Source organism: Lates calcarifer, linkage group LG8, assembly GCF_001640805.2.
Source record: "Lates calcarifer isolate ASB-BC8 linkage group LG8, TLL_Latcal_v3, whole genome shotgun sequence".
Lineage (NCBI taxonomy): Eukaryota > Metazoa > Chordata > Actinopteri > Centropomidae > Lates > Lates calcarifer.
Window position 1 is genome coordinate 21,482,413 of NC_066840.1, and position 22,180 is coordinate 21,504,592.

At 39.0% G+C, this 22,180-nt stretch overlaps 1 protein-coding gene across 4 annotated transcripts in view; it reads left to right on the forward strand.

Annotated features, from left to right (window-relative positions):
* Positions 1-21,275, forward strand: part of ldb2a (LIM domain binding 2a) — an 89,318-nt gene extending 68,043 nt beyond the window's left edge. Inside the window, exons 5-9 of one of the 4 annotated variants that reach the window (XM_018687645.2) lie at positions 4,022-4,105; positions 9,253-9,376; positions 11,493-11,546; positions 12,305-12,435; positions 19,262-21,275. In XM_018687645.2, coding sequence (XP_018543161.1) covers positions 4,022-4,105; positions 9,253-9,376; positions 11,493-11,546; positions 12,305-12,435; positions 19,262-19,492 — 624 coding nt within the window. In that variant the 3' untranslated portion in view covers positions 19,493-21,275. Of the gene's footprint in view, positions 1-4,021; positions 4,106-9,252; positions 9,377-11,492; positions 11,547-12,291; positions 12,442-19,261 lie in introns of all 4 variants that reach the window. The other 3 variants (XM_018687644.2, XM_051072530.1, XM_051072529.1) reach the window with 3 other exon arrangements.
* Positions 21,276-22,180: the final 905 nt, after the last annotated feature.

Below are 22,180 nucleotides of genomic sequence, written 5' to 3' on the forward strand. Positions count from 1 at the left end.
CACCAATAAATTGGCCCCTGTGGGTATTCACACTAATTCCTAGAGAGTGGGATATTGTGGGGGTATTGTGGGTCCTGGCCAGATCTTCAGTGATTTGTGTGTGAGTGTGAGTTCACTCTTTTGATCGCTGCCTGGACTAATGAAAGCAGATACAGGCGCATGGGAGTCAGAATAGGAAAGTTGAAACTGCAGATACCAGTACAGATGTAGCCACTGTGGACAGCCCCACTTTCTGATGTGAGCCGAACTACTGCTGAACTACTCTTTTTTCTTACCGTCATTCATGAGGAACTTTGGAAAAGAGGAAAAGTAACCTGTAATGATATTAGCCATTATTGATTTGACTCATCACATCAGGTTTGCGTTCTGTGATGGAAAAAGTATCAAAAGTATCTTAATTAAGCAGAAGTACAGGACTTTAAGAACAACTTCAGCAGCAACGTGGTGTAAAAACCTTCTCACTATAAAGACAAGTCACTTTCAGGAAGACAGAGTTTGTGTTTGTAGAAAAAATAAAATGCATTAAACAAAGTACAGCATGAATGGCTTTTGTTTTGTCGCCAGATGTTAGGAATAATCATGCAGCACTTTACTGTAAGTCCCCTATTTAGTATTCATAAGCAGTATACAAGCATTTAATGGTTTGTAGTGCACTATAATATAGTTGTAAGCAGATATAAGGACAGTTTAAAATGTTTACTAATGTACAGTTCATACACCTTCCTCCACTTATTGGTGCCAACAGAAGAAATTATACTTATTGCCAAATACTTTAGTAAACACTATAACTACATTATAGTGTGTTATTTACCATTGGTTATGTGTTTAAATGCTTATAAATGCTAAATAAGGGGGACTTGAAATAAAGTGTTACCATAATTATAAACAATGAAAAGCTTCAGTTTCTCCTCCACTGGGGGGTTTTACACTCAGTTACTGTTTAGATTTATAAAAGCAGTTATAAAATTAAGTAGTTTACCATAATGTCTGAAATAGATGCTCAAATAATGGGGCCAGGACTCAGACAGCAATGTGTCCCATATATGTTATGCGTGTACAGTTCAGAGATACTATGCTAATTAAACTTATGAATTTTAAGCTTCATAACAGAAGTGATTTCAAATGTCAGATGAGTTCATATGTAAAAATGTGCAAAGCCATCACAGCTCAGTGTTGAAGCAAGTTCTGCAGTTCCTGTAATGCCCACTAGATGCTGACTTCAGAAATTAATCTGTGTTGTGATCATCAGTGAAATATTTCCCACAAAACAATTCTGGTCTCAATAATTTTCAGTCATTTTGAAGTGTGTTTTGGCGATGATTTAGAGAGTCATTGCTCCATTACAGAGGAAGGAGAAGTATGTTTTTAGGGTGTGATTGCTTGATTGACAGGTGTCTCAACTTATCACATTCAGTTTTTATTGCTCCATGCTGGCAGCCAGGGATGAAACTCAATCTTCAGTGTGTCCCTCCAGAAACCCTATTGGAAATGTAAGAATTTTATTCAAGTAAAAGCAGCAGTACAACAATGTAAGAATACTCCCATGTAAAAGTCCTACAGTCTTAGGTGAAAGTACAAAAGTACTGGCAGCAAAATGTAATTTAATAATTAAAAATCAACGTACCTATTATGAAAAATAGCATTTTATTGTATTATTGTATTATAGCCACTGATATAAACAGCATTTTAATGTTATAGCTTGTCAAGGTGAAGCTCAGCTTGAGTTATTTTATATACTGTTGGGATGTTTAAGAGTTAAAAACACAAATCTATATCAATACCAATGTTCCATGTATATTTTATCTATATTTTATAGACTGTGTTTTCATGCAAAATCTTTATCTACAAAGTAACAATTGCTGTAAAATAAATGTAATACAGTAAAAAGTACAGTATTTCCCTCTGAAATGTAGAGTAAGTGCACAAAGTTGGATAAAAAGGAAGTCATTGTCTTGGACGGGGGAAAAAAAAAATACACAAAGACAATGCAAAATGCACAAAGATAGGACAACAGAAACAAAGTATAAATACCCTACAGAAGCTACGCATCACCTGAAGTGATGTGTCCTATGTGTCTCTCTCCTTAACATCTGCTACACCCCTCCCTAACCACCCACATCCCATGTGTACACATAAGGTGGAGCACTTGTGTACAACTCAAACAGTAATACAAATATACATTAAAATTTATGACAATAAAACATAAGACAAACAACAGCTGTTATGGTAAACATGAAAAGTAGCAGTAGAACAATTGACAAAGAGACATATATACAGTATAATACACAGCATCATTTCTTTAACAGTATATCCAAGTGGCTGGTAAATAATCAGATCTTTCACTTGAGTAAAATTATTAATACAACAGTATAAAAATACTCCATTACAAGTTTACTTAAGTAAAATAAAAATGTCAAAAAGTCAAAAAGTAAAAGTATTCAGTGGAATCAACATGTTACAGTGCCGTACTGTGAATTTTAACTACATTTAATATGCCTGGGAAATTTAACTCATAACTTTTATAAGCTCACCATTTGTTTTGCATGTAAAATCTTAATCTAGCAGTAAAAACTACAGTATTCCCCTCATGAAATGAAGCCTAAAGTACCTCTGGGTTGTACTTAAGTACTTCTGCAGATTACCTTGCACGACTGCTGAGCAGCATCCTGCCTGGACTCACATTAGGTTCGACACACACTCTGTAGATACGTTGTCTTCACTGTTTAAACTTCTGGTTTGGACCTCTGCCATGCATCTTGAATTCTGAATGTGTTTTTTTTCCTGCAGTTTGTACTCTGTTGTTTGTCTGTCTTTGGCCTCTTGAACTGAGTGTCTCTGTTGTCCCCGCGCCATATGTGCCAGTGTTTACTCGCATCTCTACAAAATTGTTGATACATCTCTGCACCAGTGCTGCCAAGACAAATTTCTGTACAGTACGTTTAGCCTAATTCTACTTGATGAGTAAAGTAATTCAGATTCTGATCTGCCGGCTGCCAATAACACACACTAGTTCAATTCTCCCGTCACTCATGTTGGTCTGCTGACGGTACAGAAGGACTCCCTCGCTTCCCTCTTGACTTTCTCCACACAGAGATGCGACTGTAGATAGAATTATGCATTTTTCATGAGGCAGTGAATGCAAGTGTGCTCACTGCTTCTGCTCAGTCTGGGCTATGTTTTGCTCTGTCAATACCTACAGCTTTTTTATAATTTGACTGCTTACTCTTGGAGCAGCAAACAAGCATAGTTAATAATCATGTCTTCATGAGATTTTTTTCAATCAGATGCTATCTTATAATTACTATCTGGACTTTTTTTTTCTTGCTTTGTTGTTATTTAAGATATTTTCTTTACGCCTACATACTGTATAATCACAGGGCTTTCATGCATTTTCTATATTTTACAATCAGTTAATTGATTCAGTGCTGATTTTCTTAATGAATATGAAGATGGTGGTCAGTTCTTAATTTGCTATGGGAATAAAGCTGCTGCTGACAACTGGATCACATCACTGTGTAGCTCAAAAAAACATAATGCACAATGCATAAAATGGAAGTGGGCGTTGTATCTGCACATTTGTGGCTGGTTTTTCACTAATTTAACATTATTAAATAATTTCCTCCCCACAGCTCAGACATTGTATACATGCACTCATCATCAAATTCAGTCAAGATAAGAAATTGAAAACATGGAATTTTAAATGGGATAACAAAGTAATATTGATTAATTAGCCCACAGTTTGACAGTAGCGTGAAATGAAGGCCAGAAATACTTCCATTCAGATTAATAGCAACTGCAACAACAATGTTAAGTAGTTGCATTTATGACTTGAGGGTGTGAACGTGTCGATTGTGCACATTCGATGAACGCCAATTAGCCTAATTGCCCGTAGATAATTTGTTTAGGCGTAGTTGGTTGAATGCAAACATTTAACATTACAAAACATATATATAACATATATGTATATATAAATATATGTGTAACTTTTTCTTCATTTTCATTTCTCTGCTGCTGACTTTAGGCACAAGACCCTCAGGTGCTGGAACAACTGTCCAAAAACATCACTCGCATGGGTTTGACCAACTTCACCCTCAACTACCTCAGGGTAAAGACTCTGTGTGTGTGTGTGTGTGTCTGTCTGTCTTTATGGATGTGTGTGTAGCCTATGTGTGTGGGTGTGCAATGTCTATGACTGTCATTCTGCTTTTGTTTTTGTTCCCATCACCTCACACTTAATGCACTCGGAGGAACAATTCTTGTCCATTTTTAAACATAGTAATTCATGTTACTCATGTTTTCTAACTAAATCTCCCATGCTTATGAGTCTAGACAGCATGAAGTTGTTTTTATTATGTTGAATATTCATTGTTTTGTCATAGTTAATATGGTCTTTGCAATGAATCTGTAATGTTTTATTCAAAATTTTAAATTTACAGGTATATTCAGTGTTTAAATATTCACATTTTACTTGAGTTTCATTTTCAGATGTGTTTTTCTACTTTCTCATACTCACTCTTTAGTTTATTTAAGGTCATATTGTGACTGTAAATGTAAGTCCTTTTCTCTTTCTTGCAGGAATTGAAAGTCTATGCCGTTATTTATGTGCAGAACACGTTTTATGACTCTTGGGCGTTTGAAACCTGAGTCTATAATTTCAAAAGTGCATGGCATCAAAACAAAAAAATAAGCACTTTCTTCTTTACTCTCCCCGTATACATGTTTTTCTACCTGACCGCAGCAATATAATTTACGGAAATAGGAAGTATAAGCCGGCTGAATACATTAGTGATTATTTCACAGGGTTTTATTTGTGTTTTTTCGGCGCCACAGTTGACTGACAGCTACGATTTCCAAATGGGAGAACAAGAGCGTGCGGGAGAGAGACGGGGAGAGAGAAGAATTAATTGGATACAGAAAATTAGCATAACATTAATGAACGCTCCCTGTTGAGACTCATAATTGTGAAATGGCGCGCGAATCGGGGAACGGCACCTCCGCTGCTTATAATAACTGAGTGAAGAAAGGCACACAGAGAGGGGGAGAGGGAGAGAGGGAGCAGGGTGGCTGTTTTTGTTTTCCTATAACAATAATTTTCTATGCAGAAAGCAACTGTAATACTGCTGAAAGAGAAAACACATAATTCAAGTATCTGTAATTACACACTAAAGATTTAGTTTGTGTTCAGTCTTTATTTTGGTGATTCAGATGGTCAGTACTCAGAAAATTAAACAATGAAACAGGGATCATGGCTTGTTTTCTGTTTGCTGACAGTGTGCATTTTATGGAAGAGGTTATGTTGTTTGTTGTCTGAACAGTCCCAGCTTTGCCTTTGAAGAGTTCGTCGAAATTACTCGCACTGCCTCAGTGGTCTAAACCTGAAATATTTCACATAATGGCCAATTTTCCCAGAGCACAATGTGGTTTTATTTTAAACGCTACAGAAAATATTCCTCTTAACAAGGGATTTAACCTTTTACTGAGGTTTTCCTTTCATTTCAGTAATAATGAAAACATCATAAACTAGAAGTAGTTTATTATTTAACTTATTGAATGCACAGCTTTATGGAATAAGACACAAGAATTGAAGGCTCAGTTAAAGATTCAGTGTTGGTAAGAGATTTTACTGTGTCCTGTAAAACACTGGTTCCCAGCCTTTTTTTGCTTTTGATCATTAATATGAAGCCACCCAGTTTGATTAAACTGCTCACAGTTCAATTAACAAGTGTGATTTTCCCTTCAGCAGTATCATGTGGAAACTATTTTGACGCCTGAAGACGTAAAACTGAACTATTCTACGAGAACAAAGCAAAGATTACAAGCAGAAGTCAAATTTTCTTACTTCCTACCCCAATAATCATCTTGCTACCCCCTCTTGAGATCTCAATCCTGAGTTTGGGAACCGCTGCTGTGTAGTCACTGTTATTCAACATGTCACACAATTTGCAAATAATATTTTCCTCTACTGTTATCATAGAGTGTCAAGGTAAAATGCACCCTTTCCTCACAATAAACTGGCAGTAATGTGTCTCTGGAAAAGGCCTTTCCCAGCATTTATCAGTCTTTCCAAAAGAGACTGACAGTTTCCTGGCTAAGGGGTTACAACCGGCCTTTCTCTCACTTTCACAAACACACACACACACACTCTTTCTCTCTTTCCTTTTTTTTTCATTTGGAGTATTTAAGCCTTTCCATGTATTGGAGCTGCCGGCTTCCTACTATTCAGCCTGAAAATAGCCCTTGTTTTCAGGCTGAGAGCCAGAGCTTGTTGGCTGAGCTGGGGAGGGATATTACTGTGTCAGGAGGGAACTATCAGAGGAGAACACGGGATTAGTCTGTTACAGGGATGTTCACTTTACCTCGAGCTGCGTGGCATCAAAACACTGCCGTCCTGACAGAGGGAATAGCAGCAGACATTACTATGTTTATGTAGGGTAATTTGGCGTAAGCAGCTGAGTCTACAGTTGTTAGAATGACTACTTTAAAACCCCTGACTGGTGAACAACCAAGGTTTGAATATCCATTGTACTGAAACATTTTTTGCAGGGATTCCAGGTGTTATGAGGCGATGAGCATGCTGATTAGAAGTGACATCAGAAATGTAGAGGTGGTGGGATGCTCAAGGTCAGATGAGATCATTTGAGCATGCAGTGAATGATTAACAGTCTCCTCTCTCGTAGTAACGACTGTCAAAGTGCCCTTGAGCAAGTTACAGTTTTGACCTTACAGCACGCTCCATTTGAGAAAGACTAACAGTAACTACAATGACTGCTTGCCTGGTTAGCCATACCACAGCTATGCTGCTACATTGGCCACGACCTCACTCGTGCATCAGATGACATTTACTGTGTGTGTTTCTTTTGTGTGGGGAAACCATTCTTGATGTGTATACAATGTGTATCGTGAAACAAGACTGTCCTCCAAAAAAGAAACAACAATAAGGACACATGTTTTTCCTTCAAGTAACAAAGCCCAATGGAGGCTTTACTGTAGGAATCATGACTCTTGTTTGTCAGGGGCAGCTGAGGAAATAGTGTGATGTAGAGCTGCAGCCATCTGTTTTTATTATCGATTAATCTGCTGATTAATTTTGTATTTATTTGATTAAGCATTTCATTTCTTTAATGCCAGAATATAGTGAAAAATACCCACAGATCAGAGTGAGTCCCAAGTCCAAAGATATTCAGTTTACTATTATGTATGACAAAGAAAAGCAACAATCCTCACATTTGAGAAGCTAGAAAGAGCAAATATTTGAGATTTTTAATGATGATTTGATGATACAGAATAGTTGCAGATCAATTTTTGGTCAATCGGCCAATCAGTTTATTGACTAATCATTGTAGCTCTAGTGTGATGCTGTTATACTTTAGAGCAGTTGATGGACGGTCAACAAAACATTTCTTCTTTGACTCAGAAGACCGCTGTTCATTTCCTGTTTTCTGCCAACAGTCAACACTGGTTTCCTTTAAGTATGACCACAATGTTTTCCTGCTCTTAACCAAGTCACTTCTGTGCCCAAACCATAACCATAGTCCAGAAAATACTTCCAAAATATTCTCATGCAATCAGTATTGTTCTGCAGATAGAGAGATCTCTTTGTGACAGCCTATAAGACAAGCAGTGTATTAGGTTTTTTAGGTTGTTTGGAAAGCTGTTGGCCTGAACTTGTTCTCCTGTTTTCAGTCAAGAAATTAAAAAAGTTCAACATGAGCATTAATGAAATCTGAGCGAGGTGTCAAAGGAACATCTGTTTCTTTTTGTAAGACACTACTTCTTACAAGTCGATGCAGAAGTAACAACAAATCTGTTCCACAGCACATCTGATACGCATTCATGGCTGTCAAGGGTTCAACATGTCCTCATACCTGAACAACAAGATTCGCTGTTTCTCAGTTCATGACAGAATTACCCATATGTCTGTTTTACTCATCAGTAGGAAGAAGATACACTACAGTACCTGAGAGCTTGTGGTCATGGTTAAGGTTAGATAAGATTGTTGTCATCATGAAATGAGGCCAACACTTAGAAGACAGTATGTGAATCCCAGTCTCCTGTGACAAGAGTCAGACCATCCACCTTGACCTCCACCCAATGACTTTTTGCAGCTACCTTTGCTGCTTTAAAACAAATGATAAGAGCTGTATTTTCCCTGGGCAGTCTGTTCACAGCACATACTCAAGGTTCTTACTTGCTAACAAAAAAACAAGATGACGAAGGTCTGCTATGCTTTTTTTTAAGTAGACATTATGTTGTTTTTTATAAGCAGACAGTAGACAGTGACACAAAATGGTGGAAGAATGAGAGGGAGAATGGCATGCACAAGGGTCCACAGTTGAATCCAACTGGGAATGACGCAGTCCAAGCATATGCATATTAAACCACCAGGCCACCATGATACATGTTCTTTATAGCAGATATATTCCTAGTCACAACACAGAAAAGGAGTGTAGCGGTCAAGTTTTTTCTCAAAATAGAGGAACATTTGAGAAGAGCAACAGAACTTTGATCCAGTCAGAGGATATGAGCAGGGCAGGTTGCCTGGGGTTTGATCCCGGTGTTGTCTTGTTATTGGTCCACCAGTTTAGACGAGCCAGTGACCATCCAATCACTGTCCTCTGACTGCGCCGACGACTGTCTGGATGGTTGCGGCTGTCGAGGAAGGCGGGCTGACTGACTTGTAATGTTATCCAGATGTTATCTGGATAAGCTAAGCCTGATGTATTAAAGATGACAGGCTGACCCCTGGTTCCTCTCACTGCAGATCACCAGAGATTTACAGTTTTCTCCAGACTGAATATTGTACTTAAGGTCTTTTGACTGGAGAATATTGTTGGAGCACAGTGTGGGAATGAGGGGCCATTCTGTGTGCTCATTGTGTTTAAAGAGAGAATAGCCAGACAAGTGTGTGTGTCCAAGTATGTGTGCGTGAATATGTGTGTCATTCACATTTTGTTGTGAGCTGTAAACAGCTCAACAAAGGCTGCTCATATTAAAATGTATCGTCCTGCCCATCTTTCTCTCTGTCTTCTTGTCCTTCTTTCTGAAGCACTTGACAATAAACCTGTTTTTTAAAAGGTACTTTATTAATAGTGTCTATAAAAATTAGATTTACTGCACAATTAATCACTCAAAGTCAGCCTGTGGTGATTAATTAAACAACAAACTCAGCGTTTTTATGGCTGTTTTTTCTCTGTACTCTGTTAAGGAAATCTGCTTTATCTGAACGTGTGGTTTGTCCTGTTGTGTCTGCAGTTGTGTGTCATCCTGGAGCCCATGCAGGAGCTCATGTCAAGGCACAAGACCTACAACCTCAGCCCCCGGGACTGTCTCAAGACATGCCTATTCCAAAAATGGCAGAGAATGGTAGCCCCACCAGGTAACTACCCACTACCCTACTGTACTGCTGTAATGTCTTAAGTAAAGAGCCTGAAGTAAAGAAGCAGAGTAGAAACCCATAACCTGTCTGGAACCGTAATCTGGAACACGGACAAAAGTGAAAAGAGCTTTTCTGGTTTTCTTTCAGCAAAGATTTTCAGATAACTCTGGATAAACCTGCTTCTCTCAACAGTCCAGAGACAATAAAAATGAATTTTGAAAAGACCTGATGTCCAAATAGCATCAAATACAGTTTGGATTAGTGATAACACAAATATTTAAGTTCTCTAAAATGTTGTGGATGCAGTTGTAAGTATTAATTGTATCACTCACACCAAGATTTAAAGTTGTTTTCTTTCCTTTTAAAAACGTTTAAAGCTTTTAATTTTGTGGCATCACTCACTTTGTAGGAATAGGAATATTTTTCTCAGACTATGTTTTTATTGCATCATTTATGTTTCCAAATTTGCCATTATATGTCTTAATCCCTTAAATATGTTTTGCCTGTCAGGTACGTGAAATTAATCAGAATTCAGGATTGCCTCTCGACAACCTTCGCCAATCTGAACGGGCCTCAGCTTTCTATGATTGATGTTTTAAGGGCGGTTTCTGAAAAGTACCAGGGTTTAAATTGGCTGTGTGGTCTTAAGCTGGAGAGAACGAGTAAGCTGAGTTTTTTTTTTTTTTTCTTTTCTTTTTTTTTTTGGACACGTCGGAGTGGCTGCAAATTACAGCAATGCTTAGCGAGGCGTGACGAGATGTCTTTAAAAACCAACACCAGTCAAAAAGCCTTTGACTCAGACCTGTGTAACTTTAATTAAGAGTGCCGGGTGTAATCAAACTAGTAGATCCAGCTCCCCGGCCAGCGGCTCCCCAGCGTCAACGACGTTCTTCAAAGAAAAGAGAAAACAGAGAAAAAAAAACATGGAAAGCATTTTATGAATATAAAGTCTGAGGGAAAGAAGACTCTTGTATTGATGGTTGATTCTGCACATAGAAAGAAAACAGTTTGATATGAAATCCTTTATGGGCGATGCAGCTTTATATAATTTGTAGCTTTAAGTGTGGTATAGTCTGATTTAAAATGCAGCTTTATTGTGGTATAAGGAGTATACCCAGTTGCTTAATGGTATTTTTGTTCAACATTAAGTTTAGCAGGAGTGTTTTTCAGGGTCATTTCATGTCATCAATCTGTATTTTGACATGCAGTTTGCCTGATCTTTGCAGTTTAGCTGGAATTGCAGTTTTCCTCATTGGTAGCGTGCTATTCCCCTTTTCCTGCAATTCTTCTCCAGCTTGGAAACTGGTTGGGATTTAGCCAGGAAGGAAGCCACAGGCACATTTATGCTCTGATAAGTCCTTTTGGTGGAAATGGAAGTGATTTTAGTGCGTCACCGGTTCAGCATAGAAGGAAACCAGTGGGATAACAGAAATGATTGTCTCTGACAATAGGCCTGCTTTTTTTTCTTTCTTTTTTCTTTTTTTTTGCACACACGTCTGTCAAAGTCAGGAATCAGAAGAGGAAAGATGCTGATAAAAATCCCCTCATTGTTTGGGCTCTGATTTATAGTTTCAGTTTTGTTTGTATCATGAGTCGCTGGTTGTTCTAACCGAATATGAAAGCATCTCCCTTGGTGTGATTAGTAAGAACCTCGAAAAATGTATTTCATTTTCAGACATCTGTTTGAAGATCACAGCAGTGTTTTCTTGTCTCTCTTGAGATTAAAAGGAATAATGTTTTCTAACAAATGTTGGCAGAATTTGCAAAATCATGTATTCATAAATTATGCACCACATAAATTCCTTTATAAATACTAGAGACTCCACAATCTGCATTAACCTGTGTCATCACTTTATATCTTTTTAATAATAATGATTTAACTTGTGTTTTAATTGCACCTTTAGGAATTTTGTATAGCTCATAATTGGAAAAACATCTTTCATGGAAGCATAAGTTTCCCAGTGGTGTGGAATAGTATCTGTAAGGCACTGAATGTTCAGATATTTCTCTCTCTTTTTTTCTCTGTTGTCATCTCTGGTCTCGTTCTGTCTTAAATTGTTTAAGAAATTATTCAATAACCTGAATAAACATCAACTGATTTTGGCTCCGGTTTCAGCTGGACACCCACAGAACTTCAAAACGGAAATATTTCCCACAAATCACAAAAAAGGTATCTTCTCTCTTACACTGTTGTCTGTAGTCTCACACGAAAGCAGCATCGAAGCGCTCACTGGAATGCCATGAAATACATTTTTTTGTGCAAGTTTATCATGGATGCTCAACTGCATGTTGGAAAATGGCACTAATACCTGTAATGAATAACAAATACAGTCTACATATGCCAATTTATCGCATGTTTAAAGAAAGATTTCTCCCGCATGTGCAAGAATGGATGCAACATAAAAGCATATTCAATAACACAAACATGAATGTGCTTTCTGCCTCAGCAGAGCAATTTTAATCTGGCTTATGCTATTGAGGAACATGGCAATTGGTGCAGCGCTGAAATCATTAACAAATTTACATTACGTTGAGCATCAGGGTCCATTGTTGAGCATTTATGCAAATGAAACAGGGGTTCTCTCTTACTAGTGCATGTCTTGGGAGATGTTAACGCTTGTGCGGTTTCACCTCTGAAGAAAACAAAGCATGTTTCATTGTAGACTAGTCGCTCTTGTTTGTTATGTGTTGTTTTGTGTTTTTTTTTTTTTTTTTTTGGGTGTGCGCTCTCTCATGTGAGCATTTCACTTAAGTTTGTCTGCCACACCTTTGTGTCTCTACATATGCTGTTGCCTGTCCAAGCCTCTACTGTATGACCTCAAACATACACACACACCCCACAGTGCACACAGCCCTACACCTTGTCTCTGTCTGTATGCATTATGTTCTTGGCATTGCCTCTGTTTCTCTTTGCTGGTCGCGCCAAAGCTGAGCCTGCCCGACAGACAACCACGAAGAGGAGGAAACGGAAGAACTCAGCCAGCAGCGCCAACAGCAGCGTGGGCACCACCGCCAGCAAGAAACGCAGCCCCGCCACCAACTTCAGCCTCTCCAGTCAGGTACCTGTAAGCATCAGCTCCACTCGGTTTGCCTCCTCTTTTACTTTTTTCTATATCTCCACATGCATGTTTGCAGGGTTACACAAAGGCAATTCCTAATGGTATTGCAGCTGTTAGGTTTAATTTATTTGCACGAATGAGAGGGAAAACACCAGGAGGAGATGGGTGGAAAAGAAACTCAAACCTGTGCAGTGAGACAAAGAAACCCCCAGGGACTTGTATGAAAACATGTCGCCCCAAAAGACAAAGAGAGAACACATCAAATATCATAAAGAGTGACACAAACGACATTAAAAATCATCAAAGCAGAAAACAGTACGAGAACAGCTAAATTTATAAATAACAAGTAAAAGAAGATGAATTAAAGTGTTCCTTTTCCTGCTTTCCTGCAGAGTCAAATCAGTAACTGCTGATATCTTGCTACTTCCTTAATTTTCTACCAGTATTTCTCAGAGTGCGCCATGTTTCTCAGAATATGTATGTTTAAAAAGACCCCACTGACCCTGTTGCTTAACCAAGTGGCCGTAGCCTAGAGGTTTGAAAAAATAAAAATAAAAAAATCTCAGGACCAAATGGGAAAATGTGGGTGGGGGAAAGTGACATTCTGCCCTCTCTCAGCCACCATGCTTGAAATGCCCTTGAGCAAGGCACTGAACTTGCCAGAGGACTGGGTAGCTTGGACTCTGCACATCTAGAGCTATATGGATGTGAAGCAGGGTGGTACTGTGAGGGAGCATCTCAGATAAAAATAAACAAATCAAGTAAAAACTTGGAAGAATACCACATGGATTTTGTGTACAATTGCCAACTAACCAGTATTTGTCTTGAGGAAATCTTCCACAAATTACTTAAGTGAACAATTTAACTGTCTTATATCACCAGCAGACTAGTGACTAACCAATATCTATGTTTTAAGAAACCAATAATAACATTGATCAGTTTAATCTCATTGCTTAGAAGAAGTAAAAGTAAAAAATCTGGCCTTATAACTCTGCATGCTGTGTTTCAGGGTATGAATGTCTGATTTTGCTTCATGTCTCCATAACAGGCCACTTGACACAGTTAGAGGTTAAACAGCCTCTTAAACAGCTGAGTATTACACCACATGCCCGGCGCTCCCCTCGAGGATTCGATGCTGTTGTGATTGTGTTGTCTGCAGAGAGTCTAGTTTTATTCCATACACTGCTCATTATACGCATACTGTATTATATTTACACTACTGCATCCAATTTACTATTCTGTGCCCACACTGGTGCAGCACTCTGGGTGTTTTTGAACACAGGTCATTCTAGTACAGCTAAAAGTGAGCTGATACCAAATATAACTGGGATTTGTCGACATTTAAGGGCTGCTGCTCTGCGTTAATGTGTGTTCATCTTGTGCACAGGGCTAATTCTGCTTAATGGGATATTTAAAGGTGCTATTGCTTTTCTATACTCCCAGTGTGTTTAGTGTAAAAACCTTGTCTTCCAGAAATTACTTGTCTTCCCTGTTACGTTTTGAAAGAATGAAATACAAGACTGTAACACCTGACCTGAGTCCTGCATGTTGTTAGTCCAGGTTGGTCTAACAAAAGCACTTAAAGATTAGGGAAAGATTGTGCTTTTTGTTTAATTATAATTCAGTTCAATTCAGTTCAATTTTATTTATATAGCACCATATCACAACAAAAGTCATCTCAAGGCACTTTTCATATAGAGCAGATCTAGACCATACTCTTTAAAATAGGTATTTACAGAGAGAGACCCAACAAATCCCACCATGAGCAGCACTAGGCGACAGTGGCAAGAAAAACTTTCTTTTAAGAGGCAGAAACCTCGAACAGAACTGGACTCAGGGTGGGCGGCCATCTGCCTCGACCGGTTGGGTTAAGAAGGAAATAAGCATGTTGTGTGGTGTACTTTAAGTCTCCTTTGACTTCCAGTATTTAACCAAAACAATGATCTTTCCCCAACCTTAAGTTAGTAATTCAAGTGCCTAAACAACAAACATCGTATTGTATATCGTATCGTATCGTATTATCGTATCGTATCGTATCGTATCGTATCGTATCGTATTACATTTCTTTCTAAACATATTTGTTGTTGCAAATCAGTAATGCATAAGTAGCATATTTTACATTTGTAGGAGACACAAAATAGGAACCCTGTAGTGCTTTAAAAAACTCTTGTGTCCCATTTGGATGTGTAATTTTATTACTGGTTGGGGTTGTTCATCTGCTTGGCACTTATGACTAGAAAACATAATTTTCTAAATAAGGAACACACTCTTTCTCCAACCTACACACACACACATATACTGTACTGTCCCTCTATATTCTGTCCCATGGTTAGCTGTCTCATCATCTTTCAAGATTTGTTGCCTTCATTCTCTTCTTTTACCTCCTTCTCTCCATCTCACACATACATAATGTACATCTCTCTCACACACACACACACAGAGTGTGCGCAATTGTTTTCTCTCTAGAAGGCAGTTTGGCTCTGTTCCAGCTCTCATTATCACTGATATCTGTATACACCCTCCACCCCCAGCCCTCCTTCACATGCACGCACTCTACTCCATCAGTGCCCCCCTCACTCACTCACCACCACCCCCATTCTCCCCATGACCGTCTTCCCACCCACCCACACACACATACGCACGCACACCAGTCTTAGCACTCATGCCTTGCATTCACACACCTCTTAAAGACTGGCAGCGTGGCTGGTAACATGCTGGTTACATATGTTGCGCCTGCTGTCTTTGTCTGAGAAGTTGTTCGTTTGTGGCTGAGCACAAGCCTACGTGAGCCCAATGACAATAAGGAGTGGACCCTCGCAAGGGGAAGGGGGGGTGGGGTGGGGGGGGGTTACCAGCGGCTGGAGGAGATGAGGTGCGGGGGAAGGAAGGTGGGGAGGGTGTGTGTGTGCGGCGGGGGGTGGTGGTGGTCATAGAATGAGCAACACTGACCTCTAGTGGCCTGAATTACGTGTTGACCATGTGTTGTTTCTTTTTCCAAGCGAGCCCTTTTCAATGCTGTAAGTCAGTGTCAGACAGTGTATTTGTAGGAAATGAGTACAAGACGCATTGTGGACTAAGCTTTAATTAACTGTCCATCCAGCTGTGTACAGACGGTAGCAGTAGTGGAAAAAGTACTCTGATTGTGTACTTATGTAAACGTAGCAATACTACAATATAAAAACACTCCATTGCAAGTAAAACTTTGAAATTCTGCTGAAGTAAAACTACTAAAGAATTAGTACCAAAATGGATTTAAAGTATTAAAAGTAAAAGTACTCATTCGTCTCAGATTAATATATATTACTAGATTATGCTTTTTGATGTATATGTCACAATAATGTTACAGCTGGATCTTATTTTAATTAGTGTATGTATTGCTGGAAATCTTGTGCATTTTTAGGATTATATTTATACAGTTCTACATTTAAGTAGGAAGATGGAGTCCTAAAAACACCTGTGCTCTTGTGGTTCTACCACAGAGAACTTGTTAAATTGGTGTAAAGTTGTAACATAACTAAATGTTTACTTTTTATAGGTACAGACAAATCTTATTTATGTTTTATACTTGCCTGTAAATTTTGGAACTTGATCATGAGGCTGTTGATATTGTTGTTTCTTATTGTCACAAATAACATAAAAAGACTAAATCTAACGATCTAATCAATGAATTGATCTATTAACTTTTTATTTAGTATTAACAACAATTATTAAAAACACATCAGTGAGCCAAACTGTTGCACTAGGTGACATATTCCCTCATTACAATGAGCACACACACTAGTTTATTTTGACTTGGTCCCACATACACCATCCTGCTGCTGTACAGGCTCAGTGGAACACCAAATGTGTATTAATCCACCACTGAAAATAGTCCCTAGCAAATACACCATTTATCCCTGCTTGAGTTATGTTTGCTAAAAACTACAGTGTCCAGTTATTTTAGTGAGGTGTTTTTATTTATTTTTTGTTATTTTTCTTTATTTTTTCTTTATCGTCAAAGCAGTCATGCCACATCGCCTTTGAATTCCCACTTGTTACCCGAGGAGCAAACATGTCCTCCAAGCTACTCACTACTAATCTCTGTAAAAATATGCTAATGACACTGTTTAGTGAATGAAGGGAACAGGGAGGCGTTCATCGCTGCATCAACCCATTCAAAAGCTTTGCCGCTTAGCTAGCGCAAAAGCTAACTCTTAACGAGATGAGTAGACGAGTAGACAGTATTAATTACCTCACAATTAGCACTCCCCAGTCTCAGACTAGCCACCAGCTGTGATTGTCGGAGGGATTTTTTTTTTTTTTTGGACCCAAAATTGGCCAGAGGTAGGTTGACAGGCCTCCTCACAGGAACAGATGGTGAATGCAAGGCTTGTTGGCAATCAGCACGTTTTTAGCTAATGACTTAATTAGCTATGCAAATTGACAAATCAGTGTGGATATTGTCATTTAGTTGAAAAGCTCACCTAAATTAATTAGCCTGATTAAGGCATAGTGGGGTGTAGAAGTGGTCGCTAGGGGGGTTTTGGGGATAGCTTGAATAAATAAACTGCCTCTCCCCATTGGTGCTCTTCATCAAACCTGTGTGTGTGTGTGTGTGTTTTAAGTTTTGGTTGGGAGGTGGTGGTGGGTGTTTGGAGTGTGTGAAGTTGTCTTGTTTTGTTTGTATGTTTACATCAATGCTTGCTGGGTGTGATCATGTGTGTTTATTCTGTGTGATTTTTGTGTACAAATCTGGGATTGCATGTGTGCTTCTGCATGTGAGTGCTTAGGTTTGTGTTTGTATGTGTGTGTATTTGTTGTGTACAATACATTGCGTTAATCTGACTATGCATTCAAGTGCTTTTGTCTGTGTTTGTGTTCAGGTGTGTGATTGTGTGCTAAGGTGTGATTGTACAGTAAGCTTATCTGGGTTTGTGTGCCAGCGCATGTGCATGTTTGTCTGTGCTTTGTATGTATGTATGTGTGTGTGTGTGTGTGTGTTGCAGAGGAGATGGCTGAGGCGAGCAAGATCTCCCAAGCCAGGCAGCGTTGACACACATGACCAGTGAAGCGTGCGCTCCATTTAACTGTACAGCTCCTTCCCAGGTTACAGTGGGTGGCGCTGGGGCTCGCCAGCAGGGAGATGCTTAGTCAGTCAAAGGAAGATGAGATTCAAAGACTCTGTACACAGAAAGAAATACAGCCAGGATTCAGAGCTTATTGATCAATATTTGAATTCACAAATTACACTCCAGTGATTATTTGTCAACAGAATCACTTTGTGCATGAAACGAAGAGGAACTCGTGTTGAGAACTTGAAATAAGACAAGGTTGCATCCCCCTCTGAACAATTATCAGGATTCCTTTTACGTCACAAGAGTCACAGATAGCGGTGGATAATGGTTAAATCTCTCCTCCCCTTCCTTGACCTGCTGTGAGAGGACCATCTCTGTGAAATATGTCTTACATGATGAGTATTGATTGGGGTGGGTACAGAGCACCGGGGGAATCCGCTTCCTGTACGGGAAGGTTTCATTTGCACGGAGTGCTTTGAGAGGTCGACCCCACGGATGGGTTCACTGGATACACCAACAAATGTCCTAAACACACACACACGCATGAACACAATGACACACATGTACACACACACATACTCCTACTGTTATTTCATCGCAAACAGGGGGTCTGTGTTGATGCAAGAAAATACCCCCCACCCCCCATCGGGCTGGTTTTGGGCGCTTCTTGTGCAGCTAGGAAACAAAATATGGTAAACGCACGCACAGATAGATCTGCACCTGTAAATACATCAAGTCAAGAGTCAAGAATTCTAAATGTCTTTACGACCTTGTAGTGTTTTGCCCTCCATTTTAAAAGCCGACTGATTAAATTCTAATTTTTTTGCTAAGAATGAAATTAGACAACATGCATATTCATTCATCTGAAGTAATGCAAATGTTATTACAAAGTCTTTTTTGGGTGAATGTGCGTTCACTTGATATTCAGATGGTGCTTTGGTCTGAGAATTAGATGAAACAGATATGCATTAATTTCTTCTCTGGTGATTTCTCACTCACTTTAGCATATTAATTTTAAATCACCCCTAGGCCAAGTGTGGACGGTCCTGCACGAAACCAAAAACATGTCACGGTTGCCTGTGTTAAAATTGATTATGTTTGTGTGTTAGTTTTACAAAGCTGGTTAACATAAAGAAAAAGTGGGTTTAGTGAAGAAAGAGGCAGAAGAATAGGGAGAAAATTATGTATAAAAGCCTGTTTTTAAGAATCACCTAAAATATGTCACTAGTCTGTAAGTTCATTATTATCTACAGTACATGTGTATGTGTGTGTGTGGCTATACACACTGCTGTATACACTGTAAATGTAGCTTGGTTATCAGTGGGACAAAAATAAATACTTTAAAAGCAAGGTCCACTGTCTTAGCTGTTTCTGGAGTCCCGCAGGCTTCGTCAGCAAACTTACTAAGGTGTCATCACTGATGTTATTGATTTTACTTGTCTAAGAAAGTTCATGCTTTGCTGTGTGAGACACCCATTTAAAATCCCACTGGATAAACTAAAAATTTAAGATGGTCTAGCTAAAAACAATGCTGCTTTTCTCTGATACAGCTGATACACAACAGTGACTTCATTGTACACTGAAGGAAACTTTCAGATAGCAATAGCAAAGAATGTTCATTCATTCAGAGTAAAATGTGAGTTTTTAAATAGCACAACTGTGAGTGTAAGAAAAAAGAACAGCCTGAACATGATGTGACCTTTTAAAAAGTGTGTACCCACAAACAAGAGCATTTGTAAGTTTGTTCTCCATGTCTCTGCCTCTCTCTCCAGGACGTGATGGTGGTGGGCGAGCCGACCCTGATGGGCGGTGAGTTCGGGGACGAGGACGAGCGTCTGATCACCCGTCTGGAGAACACACAGTATGACGCCACCAACGGCTTGGATGACGAGGACGACTTCAACAGCTCCCCAGCTCTGGGCAACAACGCCCCCTGGAGCAGCAAACCCCCTGCCACCCAGGACAGCAAGCCTGAAAGCACAGCGCCCCAGCCCTCACAGTAAAACAAAAGAGGAGGAAGAAGAAGAAGGAAACAACAGATCCTTGACTCCATGTGGACTGGACTTTTTAACCTCTCCCCTTCCCCTGAGGGCAGTGCTTCTACGCCTCATAACATTGTACTGAATCAGAACCCCCGTCTGCAAACTCATCGCTGGCACATCCAGCCAAAATATGTCCGTCCTGGATATTTTCTTCTTCTATGAATCACTGTAACATCTTGGAGAACATTGAGAACTGGCAGCATTGCACAGCAGTATCCACAGACAAGAAATGCATACAAGTTGTATGCAACTGTAATGTAAAAAATAGAAAGGCTTGGCCTTTTTTTTTTTCAAGAATGCAGTGGAAAATACCGGATCAAATTCTCCTCCTTGGACCCTCTGTTACAAACCTCTCGTCTGGTGGAATACCACAGCTGTGATTGGTTGACCTGCAGGTCGCAAGTCATCACGCTGGCAATAGACAGTGGAAAGAAAAGAAGAAGAATAAAAACAACAAACAAAATGTCTCAAAAAATAAAAATAAAAAAAATAGCAAGCTCAACGTGAAGAAGGCAAGGTGTTTTTTTAACAGCTTACAGAGCCAATGGAGGCATCTAGCCACATTGGAGACAAATGAGTCATTGTTTGAGGCAATTGCATTTTCATTGAAAATTCAGTTGGCTGTCGGTTTGTTTCTGCTGTTGCTGTTTATTTCCATTTCCAATTAAGAGGAAATAAAAGTTCTCTACCGCTACGGACTCCTTTCAGATGAGGGAAAATCGTGTCCTAGGATTGTTTTTTCCACATTACTGCGGTTGTCACAGATTGTGATTTCATGCAAACCAGTTTGATTGTGTTCGTAGTCTATTGGTATTTTGCTTCTCTCAGAATCCTTTGCAATCACATTGTAATTTTGCCGATCAGTATGTGAACTTTGCTGACACGCGTTGATGCATTAATGTTGATTTTTTTTTCTGTTTTTCCCTCCTCAAAAATTGGACTTCTTTCCCTTTAACGACCTACTCCCAAACTGATACTAAAGCCTTTTCCTGCATGATTTTATAGGATTTTTATTTTGTTTGATATATGTACTTTTTAAAACGCATCAGTCTGATTTTTCCTTTTGGGTTCATCAGTTTGGGAACACTGTTACAAGGTTTGTAGCTCTGTAAATAGAAGTGGAATCTATTTTGTCCACTGTAAATCAGCCACTGAAACCAGTTTGGATATGGCAGCTGTTTTGTTTTGTACAGGAGGTTCAGATTTCTGTAGGGTGGTTTGGATGGACGCTGGTTTGCCTCTGTCAAAACCAAACTCTAAATGTTCCCCCGTCCTCTTTAGCTAGTGCAGAACCAAAGCCACAAATTTAATAAACAGCCACACAGTCACACAGTCATATTTCTTGTATATTCTGTGACATAAGAAGAAACCAGTTTTACATTTTAAAAAGAATGCACAGATAAAATCCCATCCACCCCACAGAAATGGTTTGAGATCCCTGTATTTGTGTTCACAATTGTTCTTTAATCTTTAATTGAATTGATACTATATCCCTGATCTCTTTTTGTTGGACTTTTGTTTGAAAATGGGTGAGAAGACAACAACGGATGTCTTTATACAATTGGATCTTATGGGTATTTATTTGTGCATTTGTAAGGAAGCTAACACATTTCTAAATATGTTTGAGCCTAGTATTATTAGACACCATTTGTACATTATATAGCAGAGGTGTTCAGTGTCATATCTGATGTCTGGTATGTATGCTTTACCATTATGTGTGCCAATAAACCGTGCTTACAAAGGAGTTACATTGGGTTTGGTTACATGCATTGTGTGTGCATGCGGTCAGCTCTTTTCCTGTCTGTTTTTAATATTTACTATTGTCTTTTCACACTGAATAGTTTGATAGGTCAATATAAAGTTCATTCTTAACCTTGGAAACAGAAGTAATCTCACCATAAGGATGACTTAGTAGCTGTTATAGAAGTTTCAGTCATATCACGCGACTTTCCTCAAGAGATGGAGTTGCCCTGTTGTCGTGAAAGTGTCATTTTTGCCTCATCCAACATGGGTGAAAAGTCCTTGAAGTGTAATTTCCATGACAACTGGATGTCTACGTGTGCTGAGGAAGATCAAGCAATACGAGTGAAAGCTCGTAATAGAATAGCCAGAGTGGGCTTTTGCTGAGATGTTTTTGGCAACTGGAAAATGTCTGTTTAACTGATCTGTTATGGATCTAGAGTAGATATCAGGGAGATCTAGTGGTTGGTGGATCTCTAGAAAGGCACAGTTTCATCTCCAGCTTCATAAAAAAAAAGGAAAGAAATCTGTCTTACTCCAGCAAACTATATGTCTAGACTGAAATTGTTGTTTTGTACTATAATTATCTTGTTCTTACTGATGTCTGCTGAAAGAAAATTATTGGAAATTACGTCCAAATATTCAGTGCATCTGTGATGAAATCTAATAGAGAATGATTCAGTGATCTAACCCAGACAACATATTTTAGCATCAGTCGCTCAGAATAATAAAGCAAAACCTTCTTTTCCAGTGCTGCCATTTTCTGCTGACATTTACTGATCATACTTAAAGACATCCATTGCACAAGGGGCAGACATAAAGTAGAGAATTTTACACCCACAGGACCCTCAATAGACCAGTATGCAGTGCAGCCACAAGACAGCCTGTGTTTTGAATATGAGGCCACAA